The following is an 18,557-nucleotide window of genomic DNA, read 5'->3' on the forward strand; positions in this document are numbered from 1 at the left end:
GAACCTGCATGCACGTGGTCAGAGTTCGCTCCTATTTCTGTACTTTCCTCAAGGCTAATAGTAGTATGTAAATGTGTGTAATGCATGAGTGCATGCGTGCTATGTCACGAATTAATTACATTGCAAATAGCAAACACAGAGACGATATAACATAGGGGTCTGTTAGTTTAAGGTCCTGGGGAAAGCCACAGGACCCTGTGAAAGCTGAAGTGTCTGAAACTTGTAGACCGCTGCTTGGATGATGCCAGGGTTCCTAATTTTTTCCCACATGACATTACATCTATGTTCAATCTCACCCTAGTAAGAGTTGAGACTTAATAAAAAACCCCTTCCCAGTTACTAGAGGTAATTTTATCTGAACACAGATCTCACAATTTTACTCCCCTTAGAAGTGCTCCCTCTTTTGGGAGGTAGAGACCACCTGGACGAAGTAGGTGTTCTGGGCGCGGACTCGATGATAAAGCATGCCTCTAGCAGGTTTGAGTTCTTTTAAAAATCATAAAGATTAACAGGTTAGGAAAGGTGTCATTGGGGCACCACTTCCCCTTTGATTAGTTCGTACCTCTTTTTGTGTCTTTGCTTGTTTTTTTTTTTTTTTTAAGTTTGAAGTGCAAAGCAAGGGCAGTGAAAAATGTGTTTTCTCCATTTTTAGCTCTTAATGGAAACTTTTTTTCAAGCAAAAACACTGAAGTTCGCCAGATATTGCATGCAATACATACCGAAACTCAAGCCAGCCACTATGCATAAAACAGTCATTTGCAAAGGCCACTGCAAACTCTGGTAATAACGCAAGAGTTAAACATGGTGGCAGACTTCAATTAAAGTGCGTGTGGCATACCATAACTGGAGAATTTCAGTAGTTTTGTACATTTGGGTCAGAACCGTACCTCACTTTGTAGCAGTGAGGATTCTTACTGTTCTATTCAGTATACATGCACATCAATGAATATCCTTGGATGCAGGAGAAACAATTGCTCATCTGTGACATCAGTTCTCCTTAACAACTGGCCCTTCTAAACTCAAACAACTTTCTTTCCTATCTGACAGAGCCAAGTAAACGGAAGCTCGTTTGTTAGTGTTCAACCATATATTCCTCAGTAGGTTGTCAAAGAAATGAGAGACCAAGTAACATTATGCTGCTAACTGGAGCAGTAGAACTCCTTGGCTGCCTTATGCACTGGAGTAGAGTCCCCTCTATGCAAGGCTGTATGTGCTTTTGGAAGGTTTTTAATTTTTTTCTCTGAAAGAGGGAACCTAAAAAATAGGTTGTTAGGAATGTTGTTCCAGTTGTTTATAAATTATTTTTTAATTTTCTGTTCTTTTTAATTGTAGACATATATATTGCAAATCACAGTAGTGAACTAATGAAAACAAAAACAAATCTGTAATGAGTTTCTAGCTCCTTCCTTCTCATAGCAATATAACATTGTCACCTGGCACCACTCATCACATGTTTTCGTTTTATTAAATATTACTTGGCTTATGAAAAAATGTACATACCAGAGTCCTGTCAAAGAGACAAAGGTGAAAAGAGGAAAATGCGTGGTGGAATAAGTGGCAAAACATATTGTAAATAAACTAGAAATCTCTATTACATAATCATTGTAGGAAAGTGCCATCTTTCTGGCATAGTTACCCACACTTTTTGCCTGATATCTGTGTGTTTGGACTGTAATTCACTGGGATCCTGCTAACCAGGACCTCAGTAACAGTGCTATCTCCCCTTAATGTAGTCGTCTGTTACTTTTCACACCCACAAGTGGCATACTAGTGCACCCCTGTAAGTTCACAGTACATGGTACCTAGGTACCCAGGGCACTAGTGCACCAGGGGTCTCCTATGGGCTGCAGCATATATTATGACACTCATAGGAGCTTATGTAAACTTTGACTTCAGGCCTGCCTTTGTAGCCTGCGTGAAAGGGTGCATGCACACTTTCACTGCTAAACCTAACCACTGTACTTAGACATTATAAGTCAACCGTCTGGTAGGCCCTTCAGCCTAAGGGCAGGGTGCAATCTCTCTGGGGATGCCCCTGCATGAGCAGGATAGCCCTACAGGCCAATTCCTGGATTTTGTAATTGCGGGGAAGCCATCTTAAGGTATGTAGTGGACATTGGTCAACACGAGTGGTGCAACTACATAATGCCAACTGCGAACATAGGCATGTTTGGCATCAAACATATTGGAATCCTGCAACCACACCGATTCCAGTGTTAGTTGCATGCCACCATGTACTCTGGGGGTTCCCTAGGGTATCCCCCAGTTCTTCCTGTATAGCCTTACGAGGTCCAGCTCTCCCTGTGTATTAGGTGTCTAAGGGCTGGGGTGGCCTCTGAGCGCCACCAGACTGCTTTGAAGGGCACATTTGGTGCCCTACTTGCATAATCCGGTTTGCACTAGTTCAGGAGCCCCAGTTCCCCCTCTGGAACGAAACTACACAAAGGAGAGGGGAGGGCCCCCCCCCAATCAAGCTCGTCCTTTAGGGAGGTGCCCAGAGCTCTGCCAGGTGGACACTTGATTCTGCCATCTTGAAAATAAGATGTGCAGAGGCCCCTAGGAGCACCTGGTTGGTTAGGCCAGGTAGAAGATGAACCTGATCCCCTATGATACGTGGGTCACTGCAGAGATTCACTAACTCCCTTTTAGAGTTGTTTATCTGGTCCCTCAAGGGTGGGTCCTAAGATTCGTCAAGCAAGACTCTACAAGGAATTCTCTGCAACATATCTTCTGCCCCTAGCTTCTAGAACCGTTGATGGTCTTCGTCTGGAACCAAACAAGTCTGCTTCTGGTGGGAAGGCTCCCACTGCAACATTTTTTCTCCAGATACTGCAAGAATTCTGCAACATCCAAGGCGGTGCATCCTCCGGGGTCTCAAGGACTCTGTTTGCACCAGGAAGCAAGAAGTAATCTCCCTTGGAGTCGAGTCACTCACATGCAACCACAGGCACCTCAAGGCAATGTTGACTGGTTGGTGGGGACTAATGTCCCTGGACGTCCGAGGATCCTGCTTCATAGGCGGTGAGTCTGTGGCCTCCTCTGGGTCCTGCTGGTCTTCTATCCAAGTTGGGAGACTGTAGGCCCTTGCTCCTGCCACTGGACCAGCACACCCCTGTGCCCTGCAACTGTTGCACTTGCCAAGGTTTTTGGACTCTTCCTCTGGGAGATCTTCAGGCTCCAAGAAGCTCCGGCTCCTGTCCTGCAACTCCTGCAACGTAGGACTTCTGTTTTGCTGGGCTGGTAAGGCCTCCTTGTGTTCAGCACTTGTGGGGGCTTAATCTACTTCTGCTGTCCTTCCTGTGTGCTGAGGGCCAGCTCTGACTCCCCCTCCTGGGTGAGTCTCCTGGTCCTTGCTGGTCCCCAAAACTCCGCGAAACCTTCAGCAACTTCTATTTGCACTTGCTAGTGCTTGTTGGTGACCTGGCTGGCTACTGACCACCTGCAATCCGGCGTCCATCAAGGCACAGTTAGTAGGCAACTCCTGGGATCTTCAGCAGCCCCTGGACCCCGCAGCTGGACTTTTTCTTCCACCAATTTGCAGGAACCTCATGTTCAGGAGGGTGGGCATTGCCACCTACACCATCTGGGCACCTCCTTTGGTGCAGGATTCTGTCCCCTTCCGATACAGGTCTTCCACGTCCGGAATCTGTCCCTAGGTTCCACCGGCCTGGTACACAGGTCGTGACAGCAGCTGGACAACCTGAGGCATCCACAGTCTTCAGAGGAGATCATTCGCCCCTCTGCATCTGGATCCCTGGTGTAGGTACTCCGGTTTTCTGGGTATCCTGGGGTAGGGGCACCCTCCCTCCATCCTTTTGCCTGCTGATTTCCTCAGGGTCTACTGGGAAGGGTCCTGAATTCCACAAACTGCAACCACTACTCTTTGTGTTAGCCTATAGGACAACTGGGTGGGTAACTGACTTACTCCTGGTTGCTGGGGTCACGTACTGTACCTACCTCTGGTGTTCCTAACTATCCCCAGCCCCTACCTAACCACCACACTTACCTTGGCTGGAGTCCCATTTCCACATTCCACTTTTTTAGTGTATGGTTTGGCGCTCCCCTAGGGCCTTGTATATATCTATGCTTTTCTGATGGTTGTTTTATGTGTATAATTGCATGTAATGTCATCAAAGGAAGATATATCAATGTCAGTTTTGTAGTAGTGCTGTCATGAAGTATCCTTTATTTTTGCAAGATGTGCATGTTTTTTTTCTTGTTACTAAGACATTGACTACTGTGGTATTGCAAGTGCTTTACATACCTCCTGGATAAGGTCTAGCTGCTCGCCTCAGTTACCCCTAGAGAGCTTCTGCTATCTGGACACCTATTCATTATTTCTAAGGGTTGCCTGGACACATTATAGGGTGCCACACCATAGGAGTACACCGTAAACTGAGCCAGCCTCCCACAATCATGTTCCTCGAACATCCCCATATCTGAGTCTTTTCCAGCTTCATGGGCACAGAGCCTAACACCTCAGCTAACCTTTGGAGTAGTCAGTCAGGGCGATCAATAACTACCTTTTGGGTTCTCTTAAGGGATATATGTGTGGCTTTGTATAATTTGTGCATACCCATCCCCCTGGCAGGTTCGTTTATAGTGGATATCACAAAGTTCTTCCCTGACTGCTTGCAGCTACATTTCTTTTTAGTAGTGTCTCTGCAGAAAATTGGCAATAGCTCCACCGCGATAAAACTCTGAAACCCCCCCCCCCCCCCAATTCTTTTATATTAGATTTTTACTGGCAGAAGATCTCACAAACAGTACAGCCTGACCCAATCCTATGCTCTCTGTTTCTGAAGGTAAGCGTAACTCTACAGTTTCCAGTCATGTCTCCACAATTTCCTCCACCACTGTCTTCATTGCCTTGATTAGATTAATGAGGACGAGAGCCTACAGCACATGTGTTTGTGAAAACTGCCTATTGTGTTTCAGATTCTAAAAATGGGTCTTCTAGGCTGATAAGCCATATTGTTTGAGGTCTGTCAACCCAGACAAAAAATATGCGAGGGTGGTATTTGGTTCCCCAATAGCTTAACAAAGCTGATTTGAACCCTAGAGCAATACTGACTGAACTGGGTTACTACGTGTATGCATAGCTACTAATGAACTCATCAGTGCTTTCCTTTTTCTTTATTAAGTTTCTGTTCATCCCACAAGTCTACAAAGGGGGACTCTTTTTGAGAATACTGGCCTGGTGGAAAGAAAAAAAGTCATAGCCTCCTCCTTTCTTTTTACACAACATTTTCTTAACCTGTTTTTCTGCTATAAGCAGGTATCGCTTGAAGGCTTCCTCACCTCAAAGGCCTTTTTGTGTATTGAATGAACAGATGGCTCTGGTCGACATTGAATGGCATACTCAGTTATGCCATAGCTTGTGCACTGTTACTGCAACTAGTGGGCGACCTTCATCCACTAGATTGCTTCAGGACCACAGCCAGCTGCATTTTCGAGAGGTTCTGGCTCCAGAATGGGACTCAAGGGTTTTCATTTCTGCCTCCATCTCAACACTCACATCCTTGCTGGCACTATCTGGGCATGAATAACACATCAGAAGGGCCACAGGCAGGGTCTTGCCAAAGATTGCAACCCCATGTTAGACTCTGCGTTAGGCTAATATTTAGGAGCTCCGTCTTTCTGCAGATGGGACAGGATGTTCTTTGCCTAATATCTCCCATACTGGACTGAATAACCTGCTTTAGGGTCCACGAGATTCTGGTACAGGAGATCTGAAAAAGATGGCCATCTTCAAAGTGTGTCTCATCCAGCCATACACCAAATCTTTCCTTTAAACATGCATTTATAAACATGCACACTTGTATTAAAAGGTAAAATATAGCTTTTAGAAAACCCTTTTTTATACCATTGATATTCATTTCTCAGGTGAAAACACATTCCAAATTCTGTAAAGAGGTATTAGTGTTTAGGACATAATAATACCCATCAAGAAGACTGGATGTTACAGGTAAGTCCCCCTTTCTTCCTGGGAAATTTGACTAAAAACACAAACTAAACGAGATACATCACCTGATCATAGGCCTCGTGCAAAGAGATGATTTGAGCCATTTCTTTCAATGAGTGCTAACATGTAAGCACATGCTGCAAGCTGACAATTCAACCTAGTAAGAAGCTGCACTAAGCATCAGGAAGGCTATGTACTAAAATGAGGCATATCTGTGACATCAGCCCATAACTACACACAACTTGCCAATAATGCCCATCGCTGGTCTCGTTAGGAGATCAGCATTCTGCTATAATTTTTGATACAGTACATTATTACACTTTCCTTCATCATCTAGTAGTTCAAATGGAAGACAGAAGCCCGTTATGTCTCTGCAGGGCCATGGGCCTTATAGGACAGGACTGGGCAACAGTGTCTTGAGGTAGGATTGACAGTGAACAATCACATATTCTTCTGTTTTTGCCTTGAACATGGTGCAATTGCCTTGGTGAGCAATGAAGAGCTGTGAGACATCCAAATATATTGTGCCAGGCTCAAGATGTTAACCACATTTTACATCAGAACGGTATAGGGACAAAGATACCATTATTTTGGGAGAAAATCTTCCAATCACATTCCTTGGAACCTAAGAAGCCTCTTGGTTGGCTACAAATCCTTTTGACAGTGTTACTACCATCAATCTCACTAGGACATCGTTTGTCTATGGACTGAGTGAAAAACTTACCATCTCAATGAACTAAATGATGTCCTAGTTTTTAGCCATATAATTGAATTACCTAGGTGCCCTACTGTGATTTGATAGCACTCCTTTCTCTGTTGAGACTGTTCTGTGAGATGGTGGGGTCACAGAGCAGTAGGACCCGGTGAAGGTGTAGTGCTGTGACTTTCCACAGCTCAGCTTTTTTGTTTTTCCTGCTGCTACCATCAACCTAAAATGGGATCTTTTAAATTGTCAAAGGGCCTGGATAACTATGGGATCCCCCTCCAACCCCTGTGCAGCCGTCTCATTTTATAATTAACCTCCACCTACTTATGACCTCTTCTAAAAGTCCAGAACTTCAGATTCCAATTACGTGCCTATGATACAGGCTTACCGCCATGTTAGCAGCCCCCATTAATAGGTAGATCACAATGGATTGAAGCTCAACACATCTAAGACAGAGGTCATACAGCTATGGCCAGGCACATGCCTCTTGAATTGTAGTAAATTGGAATGTGTCCCTGAGTACCTCAGGATTCTCTCGGATGAAAGAGGAAGCTTCCCCCTTCATACTGTATAAGTAAAGTCACAAGATCACTCCCTTGGGTATGCTTTTAACACACTAGCAAGGAAACCTAATATACCTTCATTACAATTTTTATTGAGGGTGGTTAAAAGCAAATTCATGCTTGATTAACTTAGGAGTGTAAGTCTTGGAAGTTCACTGAAACCCTGGATATATTTCAATGTAATGCATATAGAGCACTATTCAGGATGCTAACTTCTACTTTAAAAACCTAAATTAGATTTGAATTTAACCTGTATAAACAGTCTTTGGCTCAGTCACCTGCCCTTGTCAAAATGAGTCAAAAACTGAAAAGTGTATTTGCCCCGCGGTTAAAATACTTTATGTGGACAGAGCATGCAAAATTGCGAGATGGAAGGTCAAATCCTTGGAACAGGAATTTACATTCAGCCTTAGATCTCTCAAACTCTATTAAGCATTAGAACAAGCAAATAAGTTCCACTTCCTTCAGATCTAAACCAAATGAATCCTTCAAATGTATCCCATTCCTGGAAGATAAAGACTTCTAGCAAAGGCACTCACAGTTGGATGTTGATAAATTTTCCTGACTCATCACTCTAGAGACCCATATGTAAGTGAAAGTATTTCAGCACAATACAAAATGAAGTTAATCAAATACCAGTTTCCGATTTGGTGTCTTTTTGACCATCAATTATATTCAGCACCAGGTACTGAAATCCCACAAAAAAAAAGTTACGGACTGTGAACCTACAAGGTCTGAGCCTATCCTACTTATACTCTGCCCGTCCCTCTCTGTTGAATGAGCATAAACAATGGCTGCAGAATCACTTAAATTGTCGACGGATTCTCAGTTGCAGACAGACACTAAATATTTGTCTCTGGGTTGATAATCTGCAATCAGTTCACAGAATCTGAAGAGAAACTGCTCATGGCTGATGAAAAATAGTTTACAAATATGTTTTATTTCCTTTTGTGTACGGTTATGAGTTTTAATAGATTCAGATTTTAACTTTAAACCTTGACTGTAATTTAGGGTTTCATTTTATTGCGATTTTCACTCATCTATTTTATTGTTTTAAATCAATGCTTTTTGTCATGGCATATGTAACAAGTGTAAGTTGTGTGTCTCATTTTTTGTAAAATGTTTAATTAACTATACACATCAAATGATTCATTCATTCAAAAATAATGCCGTGGGCTAACCAAGCTGCCTGCTCTAGCCTAAACACGTTTTGTCCTTCTAACATCAGATGACAATGTGGTCACAAATCAGTGGTGTACTAGGACCCCAAGAATAGAATTAATGCACAAATACATTCTGTGATACAGGGCAAAAATATATCCTTCTCTCTTGAACATAAGTCTTGTTCCTGGTGATCTTAGGAGGCTCACAGTGGTTGGTTCGTGCCTTTTAGATGCCTGGTATCAGTCAAACTAACTCTGAAATTGAAAGGATCTTCTTTAAACTTGTTCAGCTTTCCCAGATCCTACGTTCTGTGTCGAAAGATGTGCAACAGATGGCTGCTGGGACTTTAATCAAAGTCCAGCTGTACTATGGAAGCACCCCACAACACTGCATAATAAGCTGCACACTTTCTAAGCAGGAATGTGTTATTGTAAAAAATCTACTTGGACTTTTCATTGTCAGAGTTTCAGAGTATAAACATAATATAGCACCAATTACTGCTATGACACATTAGTACTGTTGTAGCAATGTTAACTTACCTTGCCTTTTGGGCCAGAGCTGACGGTTTCTTTAACGTCTGTGACTACGGTTGGGAAGCTTAACCTGCTATTAACGGGGTGGTCTGGGCTACAGCCTGAATCCTTCAAAACAAACAAATATGATTACATCAGCATTTAAATTGTGAGACGCAATTAAAAATATGTCGAATTACATATGATTCACATGAATGACATTTTGTTGAAAAATGAGTTATATGTGATCCAGTTCCCTGCAGAGGCAGTACTGTTGAAGTAAGGATCCTTAAAACATAATTAGTAAAATGGCTAAACAGCATTAACAGTTGACAGGCATTCTGTAAAAAAAAAAAAAAAAAAAAACTTTATAAATATAACTTCACCTGATGCTATCGCTCCTCCACCCTGATGAGGCTCCCAAAACACTAGAGTGAAAGGATGGCAGAGAAGGAGGAGAATATGGCTAAAGGGCAGTGAAAAGGGCTCATGGGTAGGAGGGAGGGCAGTGAAAAGGGTGGTAGGACTGTGATAAGGGCTCACAGGTGGTAGGGAGGGCAGTGAAAAGGGTGGTAGGGCTGTGATAAGGGCTCACGGGTGGTAGGGAGAGCAGTGAAAAGGGCTCAAGGGTGGTAGGGAGGGCAGTGAAAAGGGCTCAAGGGTGGTAGGAATGGCAGTGAAAAGGAGCCCCCGGGTGGTATGGAGGGCAGTGAAAAGGGCTCACAGGTGGTAGGTAGGACAGTGAAAAGGGCTCACGGGTGGTGCAAAGGGCTCGAGGGAGGAAGGAAGAAAAGAGGTGATGGGTGGGAGGGTGGGGGAAAGGGCTGATAGGTGGAAGGGTGGGGGAAAAGGGCTGATGGGTGGGAGGGGTAAGGGGCTGGTGGGAGGGGCAAAGGGCTAATGGGTGGGCTAATAGTGGGAGGAAGGGGTACATGAAGGTTAGACGTACAAGTGACTTATAAGTTACCTTGGTGCAGTGAAAATGGCTGTGAAATAGTGTGTGCACTATTTCACTCAGGCTGCAGTGGCAGTCCTGAAGAAAGGTTTGCATGAGGTCCTTGTGGGTGGCAAAAGAAATGCTGCAGCCCTTCAGGATATCCTGGAACCCCAATGCCCTGGGTACCTAGGTACCATATACTAGAGACTTATCGGGAGGGGGGGTCCACTGTGCCAATCAGAATTGGAATATGGAGTCACTAAAGTGTAGTGACACATTTGATAAGTAGAGAGAGCATAAGCACTGGAGTTCTGGTAAGCAGAACTTCAGTGAGACAGTTAAGCATACTGACAACACACATAGGCCATAAACTATGAGCACTGGGGTCCTGGCTAGCAGGATTCTAGTGAGACAGGCAAAACACACTGACAAACAGGGTTTTAAACTATGAGCGCTGGGGTCCTGGCTAGCAGGATCCCAGTGAGACAGTAAAACCACACTGACAAACAGGCCAAAAATGGAGGTAACCATGCTAGAAAGAGTCTACTTTCTCACATAACCTCCCACCTGCCCCCCCAAACAAAAGACAATAAGGTTAACCTAGGCCAGTTGAGACTTTATTGTCTAAGTGGTGATAAGTGGAGAGTAGATCTGTAATAGAGTGGTTGCTCCCTTTATCATCCACTATATGGTTATTTTCCTACAGGGGATGCAAACCATCCTGTTTGGAGATTTTTTACCTAGAAAACAGTGCCAGTGTAAATTCTCAGAGTCTCTCTTTATAAGTTTTAAAGTTGGGCAGTGGGATGTATCCACTGGGCCTATGTCAAGACAGGGTTGCGGTCCTAAGAAAGATAATGCCAGACAGGGATGCGGTCTCAGTAAAGCCATAGCCATAGCTGGACAAAATGTTTGTCAATATGGCTGAAAGAGAGAATAGGGTTGCTGTTTCTCTTTGATTGGAGCAGGGCAGGGCTGCTGTCCTATACGTTCCACACTAGGACCGGGCTGCTGTCATAAGTGTTCAGAGGTGGTGTAGGGCTGCGCACTAAAGTTTCTCTGGTATGGCTGGAGGGTTGCTTCAAATTTCCTAAAGTGGTGCAATTTTGTACATATGGTTTAGTGGTTCCACAGGGAGGTACTTTTACCTCTGGGGGTCCAGCTGTGGTAAGTTCCACCCCAGGAGAAGTTTCTCCCACCACAGGAATTGTATCTTTAGTGGTAGGGTGGGGAAGGGATTCTTTGATACCCTATTTACCTGTTGGTGGAGAGGGTTCCTGAGATTTCAGGCCTTTTTCTTTCCTTTGCTATTTCATTTCACCTGAAATGGGAGGAAGCAATTCCTCAGGGATACCCAGCATGGATGCATGGGTCTTAAACTACCTCAGCCCAACCTGAGGCCTCTAGGTTATTACCTAAGAGACTGTCTACGCCCTATCTCCCTGTTACCCACCACGGCCAAGATATTAGAAAAACATCTTAATATTGAACTGGCTGCTTTTCTCCAGGCAAGTGGCGCTCTTGACCCTTTTCAACACAGGTTCCGCCAAGCTCACAGCACTGAGTCTGCCCTGTTATCCACTGCTGACATTATTCTGAGAAAGGTGGATATGGGAGAAGGAGTCATCCTTGTCTTATTGGATCTTTCCACAGTGTTTGAGACCTTATCACCTCATCTCCTGCTCCAGGAGCTCTATCAGGCTGGAGTAAGAGGCAAGGCGTACGATAGCCTGAAATCTTTGCTGACAGACAGATCTATTACGGTGAGTTGTGGCGATTTTAAGGCTAGACCTTTCCAACTCCCCTGTGGTGTTCCACAAGGGTCATCGCTTAGCCCTACTCTGTTCAATCTTTATGTCGCTCCACTGGCCAAACTAGTTCGCTCTTTTGGCTTCCTAGTGGTATCCTACGCTGACGATACTCAGTTAATCATTCCTGTGAATCAGAATTGGGAGGAGGTGACAGATTTCATGACTGCATGCATAGGATCAATAGCTGGATGAGCCATAATTGGCTCAAAATGAATGGAGACAAGACTGAAATTCTATTTTTGGGCATGGACGCTAGTCCATGGAGCTCACGCTGGTGGCCTTCATCTTGCAACGTTTGCCCAGCCCCGTGTTCGTCGGTCAGGAACCTAGGTATCACATTCGACAGAACTCTGTCTTTTGAGCAACAAGTCAATCAGATGGTTAGATCATGTTATTGGTCTATGAAAATGCTAAAGAAAATATTTCCGTTTCTTCAGGAGGAACTTAAATCTACGGTTATCTTAGCCCTGGTCATCTCTAAATTAGACTATTGTAATGCTCTCATGCTGAATATTAGCAAGGCCGCCCTTCGTAGACTTCAGCTTATTCAGAACGCGGTGGCTCGCCTTCTTTTGGATCTACCCACCAATACTTCTGCGAGTGGGAGCCTTAAACGGCTCCACTGGCTACCTATTGAAAAATGGATCAAATTCAAAACACTGTGCCTTACATATAAAACCTATCACCAGGAGGGCTGCTCTTATCTGAGCTCTGTTTTACAGCCCTATATGATGAGCAGTCAGCTTAGATCGGCAAATTCGCAACTGATCTCTGTACCCCGCTGCCACCGGGCTCGATGGGGGGGACGTAGCCTTTTCCGTAGTCGCTGCAAAACTATGGAATATTCTTCCATCCCATATTAGACTGGAGGAGACATATTTCCGCAACTTAAAACCTGTTCACATTAGGCAGTAGGTCTCCCCACTTGTTCCCTGTGGTTCCCAGCCTCGAACTGGTTTCCCCTGATTTACAGTCCTTTCCTCCCTAGCGCTTCAATGCTACGGCCGAAGGTGCTCTATAAATACTACAATACAATACAATACAGTCTACAGGTAAGGTAGGTGATACCACCATTTGCTTTGGGCCAGCTCCTTATGGGTGGCAAAAGAAATGCTGCAGCCCATAAGGATCTCCTGGAACCCCAATGTCCTGGGTACCTAGGTACCATATACTATGGAATCATAAGGGGGGGTCCAGTGTGCCAATCAGAATTGGAATATGGAGTCACTAAAGTGTAGTGATAAATTTAGTAAGTAGAGAGAGCGTAAGCACTGGAGTTCTGGTTAGCAGAACTTAAGTAACACAATCAAGCATACTGACAACACATATAGGCCACAAAATATGAGCACTGGGGTCCTGGCTCACAGGGTCCCAGTGAGACAGGCAAAACACACTGACAAACAGGCAGAAATTGGGGGTAACATGCCAAGAAAGATGCCACTTTCCTACATCTACCTGAGCCGCACCAAGCTCAAGACTTCCAGTTTGCACTTTAGCACTGCTCTCTGGGTTCGCCATGGTGAGGGTCTGAACATGGGTCTGTAGATGTCAGTGTCTTTCCTTGACTGTCTGTCTGTCTCTGTGAGTTTCTCCATGTGTGTGTTTTCCCTCGATACCTCTCTGTCAGACTATCACGAGCCTTTGTGAATGCATGTTTGTATCACAGTTTATCTTTATTCAACATTGTCTCTTTAACTCATTTTATAAATGTGCTCTCCCTGACCAGTGGTCTCTGACAGTAGCACACTGTTAGGTGTGTATTTAAGTCTTTGACTGTCCCAGGTGTGTGCCTCTGTCAATCTATACATGTATCTGTGTGTTAGTATAAAATGTAAGACAGCTGAGTGGATTAAACACATCCAATGTAGACATCTGTAAGTAAAGTGAAGGTTACTGGTTTAAATCTTGCTTGTGTACCTCAGCATTCAATACTTTTAAGGTCAATAAAATGAGTACCTTTGAGTTGGGTCATCATCAGGGTCACTGGAATTCTGCGACTGTGCGCTCTGACGTGTTTGTATAATGATAGGTGTGCTGCATTTGCCACAAAATCCATCACCTGCTACATAAACTGTAAATGTTTAAAAAAAATATATATTTCTAGCTCAAACGGATGAAAGGTTACTACAAATATGGCAAACCCTCTTGCTTATTGCTGGTTTTGGGTGTTAAAATAGTAGAAACAAGGTGAAACCTTTGCCCAGTGTTAACCCCAGTAAAATGTCAAACAAAAGCTACCACAAGATGTCCCTAATTATGCTGCGTAATTTGTCTTTTCTTGCTGTATAACTTAGTCAACCACACAACATAAAATGCCTCTCCCTGCTGCATAATCCCAGTGGCCCTCGTCATCATTAACAACTCTTATCAACGCCTAGAGATCAGAGAAACTGCAGACTGTGGTACACAAAAGTGTAGAAAATATAATTTTTCTGTTCCTGTAAATCTCAGTGCTCATTCATCCCCGACTTTCCATCTGTTCTTCTGTGTGTAGATACTCTCCTCTTTTCACTTTAAAGCACCCAAGTGCGCCTGTGCTAATGAACTAGGTTGGCACAATAGAAGTAGCTACATGACTTGGGGTGAGGGAGAATAATGCTCCAATTATTTCAGCTATAGGATGGAATTAGGTTGCCCACGAATATGCCCATGGAGAGATCAACGCAGGAAGTAAGAACAGTGGACTGTTCTGGACATGATGCTGATAATTGTGAAGAAAGCCCTAAAAAAAAAGTTGTTTCATGCGTGTACTATGATCTTTGTGGCACACACTTGCCAAGAAATTCATTGGTAACTCAGACCATTTGCAGACAGCTACTGTTTATAAAGGGTACACAGTGTGTAATAATCGTATAGCTCTTCAATCCCTGGCATCACACAGCACCCTGGATAATGTTCAGCATTACTAAACACTTAAGAGGCCCCAAAGGTGAGACCTATTGGCTATGCCAATGCTTGTCTTATTCGCTGTGATACCCCCAGGGCCTCTCTCTCCCCAGGAAGGGAAAACAAGCAGAGGGAGGCCCTAAGCTGCACTCTAAACAAACATTTGCAATGCAATGAGTCTTACGTTTGTTCGAGTTAGAACTATTTGCATTGAAAATTACTAACTGGACATTTCTTTACACACAAACTGAAAATAAAAAGTAAAACAGTTGACATAAGCAAGGCAATTCAAAGCGCTGACGTAAGTGTGAAGGAGACAGACAAAAGGAAAAAAGAAGTTTGATTGAAGTCAAAGTTATTGCCAAAAGTGCAATTATCCATGTAACAGGGTCGATGTCCCAGGCGGTAACAAAACTGCCCTAAAAAGCGCCAAAGTAAACAAGTTACCAACGAAAAGAAAGCATTTTTGAAAGGCAAGCCCACGAACGAGTGATAGTGATGGGAGTGGTTGAAAAGCCCCGATACATACCAGTACGTCATCAAAGCAGCGCTTGCGCGCTGCTATGCTCAACCTAAAGAACAGAGTTAACGGCCTGTTAAATGACTGCGGTATGCACTGGGAACGTTGGAGCCCCCTTAAGTCTGGGCTACGTTTCCAGTGCACCAGCCACACTTCTGATGGCTACGCCCCTGTGAAAAAAGACCATTGATACAGGGATTTGATTTTAATTTTAAAACTTTGAAATCAAGCCAGAAAATCCTGAAATCTTCTGTTTTCTCTCAGTGCCTTAAATCTTACATGCTACCAAATAATGACAAATAATGATGGCCCTTAATCAATGCAATAAGGAACCCTGTACCTTTATGAGCAATATTACCAAAAAAGGAACCCAATAATAACAAAAAAGGAACCCTTGGGCGTCCTTAAGATTAAATATTTGCCATTGTTTAAACATAACGCTGATCTCAGTTATAGGTGGTACGAGACATACAATAAGGTTTGGAACAAGTCAACATTTAACATTATTAAAGGTTGCAAACGAAGCACTTACCATTTATTTTTAAGAAGATTTTCTTTTAACAAGAGGCCACTTATGATTATAGCTGCCTTAGCCCTTCCTGAAGCCAATCTCAGCTTTGTATTTAATGTATTTTCCACTCATTCCGTCAACCTTCTTTGGTGAAAAGTTATTTTTTCATTCATAGTTTTCAACCAAAATGTAGCAGATTTTGAGCATTTCAGGAAAAGCTGCCTTAAGTAACCCGCTACACTGACCACATTAAGGTATTTTGCTTCCAGTACTGAGGAGCATCTGTCTTAGAATATGTTATATTTCACTGCTGCTGTTCGTATACAGTTTTTATACTGTTAACCCCTTCTATTTTACTTTTTAATGCAAGTCTTTTGTCTTTTATATGCATCAAAAGGCAGTCAGGCCGAAAGTGTTAATATTAATTGAAACTTAACAGGCAGTGACACCTCTAGTTTTTAGTGGAGACCATGATCGTGCATCTTTGTGGGAATAATCCGCTATAAAGTTGGAGGAACAAATAAAATAAATGTTCTCTACTACACGACTATTTGTAAAGACACATATTGTTCATTTTCAAAATCATGGTAGCTGCCACTTTGTTGAAGTAGTGCAAGTGAGGGTGCACACTTGAGCTCCTACTGGGTCACTGACATGGTGAACGTTCAGAGATACATTATGTTACAGCAGAACCACATCATCCATTTCCTACACATGCTCAGTAAGACCACAAGGTATGTACACCCCCTCCTTCCATCTAATTGAGCCATCAACCACGAAACAGGGTGATGTGAAATACAGAGAAGAAGCACTGTGTTGTCCTGAAATGAAAATGCCACAGCACATGAGCTAACTTGACCTCACTGTGTCTCACAAAACACAACAATAAATCTAGCATGGTATCCTCCAATTACACTATTTGGCTCCTGATAATACAAATTATCTGACTGCGCGCAGTCCAAATGTTATGAACAGAAGACTCTCCTTGCTGGTCATATGTTAAACAGCCGTGCTTATTATAATTTGTGTCAGCGCCGTCAGTGCTCCCTCTCCAGCCACCAGCCAACGGCCAACTGACCGGAGAGAGAACGCTCACAGCATCTTGGAATGCCGAGCCTGGTTCAGCATTCCAGTTATACATCACAACATATCCTTTCCATTTACAATCAATAAATCAATTTTCCTTACAGAAGATGAATATCAACAATAAACACTTGATAGATCAACACACATAGTCCATCAAATACTTGGGTGACACTCTAGGTCTAACACTTCTTATTCTATTTGATTGTTCTTCAGCGCTAGACAATGTACCTCGTTCCTTCTCCTCCCCACCTAACAACTCTCTATCATCCATCAACACAAACCCACTGCACTTTAGCCTGCCTACACCCTCTCCTCTTATCATACTTCCATCCTTCCCTTTCTCATACAGCACTACCCTAAGCATAGTCCACTTTGCTCCATAACTATGAATGACTCATGTACCTCTTCCACCTTGTATGGCCTCGAGATTTGGTTAGCCCACCATTAATCCTACCAAGTTCCACTTTTATTATGTCCCTAATTTCAATTTTGTTCTCTTTGTCCCCCATCTCCTCTGCTTCCCTTCTCTCTTTGCTCCTTAGCTACATCTCCTTGACCCATCACCTTCTTCATCCAGGCTGGACACATTTTCGTGTTCACTTTCCTCCCTCTCATCACCTCAAAAGGTATGTTTCCTATTGAACCATTACTGGTCGTATGAAATGCCCATACCAAGTCGCACACCATCTTCCTTACATTTCCCCTTTTTGCTATGGCCATTTGGACCACCCCTTTCACCATGCAGTTAGCCCTTTCCACCATACCATTTGCTTGTGGATTATACAATGAGGTGCACCTATGATAAATCCCACTACGTTCCAGTTATCTAGTCATTTCCTCAGACACCAACTGAGTTCCATTGTCAGTAACCATTTTACATGGGTATCCCTCCTCCTTGAACACTTCTTCTAGTATCCTGATCGTACTCTAGTGACATCACACATGAACTTCACAACTAACCACCTGCTATGGACATCAATCATCAATAAGGCATATCTCAAATCACAACTCACTTTCCCCAAAGGTCCTATAAAATCTAAGCAAACCGCGTGCCACGGGATGCCTGGGTCACCTATATCACCTATCATGCTTGCTCTCCCACTGTCAATCTTTTTCCCCCTTCCTTGCAGTCATCACGCCGTTCCACCCAATCATTCACATTCTGATCCATACCTGGCCACCAAAAATGTTCTCTCAATCTTTTCTTTGTTAAAGTTTAACCCAAATGTCCTTCATGTGCAATTTTAAATAAGTATCTCAACTCTTCAGGTGGCACTATCCTGTAGCCTCTAACCATGACTTTGTCACACACAGCACTAACTCATCTATTACCTTCAAATATGGCCTCACTGAAGACGGCACCATACTCTCCTTCTCCCCTTGATCATTAATGCCATGACTTGTTGCAACACTGCATCTCTGTCGATGCAATTGCCCAAAGTTTTTTTCTTCACTGCTCCCTGAGCCCACTCCATAACATCCTCTATAGTGGTGTCCACATCCTCACCTTCACTTGCTTCAACCATATCCCTGTCTACCTCACGCTATGCTGAAGGTGACCTTGACAACCCATCCATTTGGATATTCTTCCACCCCGGGATATACGCCACTGCATACTGGAATTCCTGCAAGCGTGCTGCCAACCTAGCCAATCTTGCCGACACCTTCCCAGTTCCACCTAATACCAAAACTCTTACTAGCGGCTTGTGATCTGTGCAAATTATTATTGGTGACCCCCATACATACATTCTGAAATATTCCACAGCCCATGCCGCCGCTAATGCCTCACTTTCTATGACAGCATAGTTGTGTTCAGTATATTTCAATGAGCATGAAGCAAACGCTACTGTTTTCTCACCATCCCCATGCTTCTGCACCAGTACACCTCCCAACCCC

The 18,557-nt window shown here is 43.6% G+C and overlaps 1 protein-coding gene across 1 annotated transcript in view; it reads right to left on the minus strand.

Annotated features, from left to right (window-relative positions):
- The window catches only part of EXO1 (exonuclease 1), a 210,435-nt gene that overhangs the window by 29,748 nt on the left and 162,130 nt on the right, over positions 1-18,557 (minus strand). The window contains exon 12 of the mRNA XM_069234279.1: positions 8,938-9,039. Within this exon, the coding sequence (XP_069090380.1) occupies positions 8,938-9,039 (102 nt within the window). The remainder of the gene's footprint in view (positions 1-8,937; positions 9,040-18,557) is intronic.

The sequence above is a fragment of the Pleurodeles waltl genome, chromosome 5 (assembly GCF_031143425.1).
Source record: "Pleurodeles waltl isolate 20211129_DDA chromosome 5, aPleWal1.hap1.20221129, whole genome shotgun sequence".
Taxonomy (NCBI): domain Eukaryota; kingdom Metazoa; phylum Chordata; class Amphibia; order Caudata; family Salamandridae; genus Pleurodeles; species Pleurodeles waltl.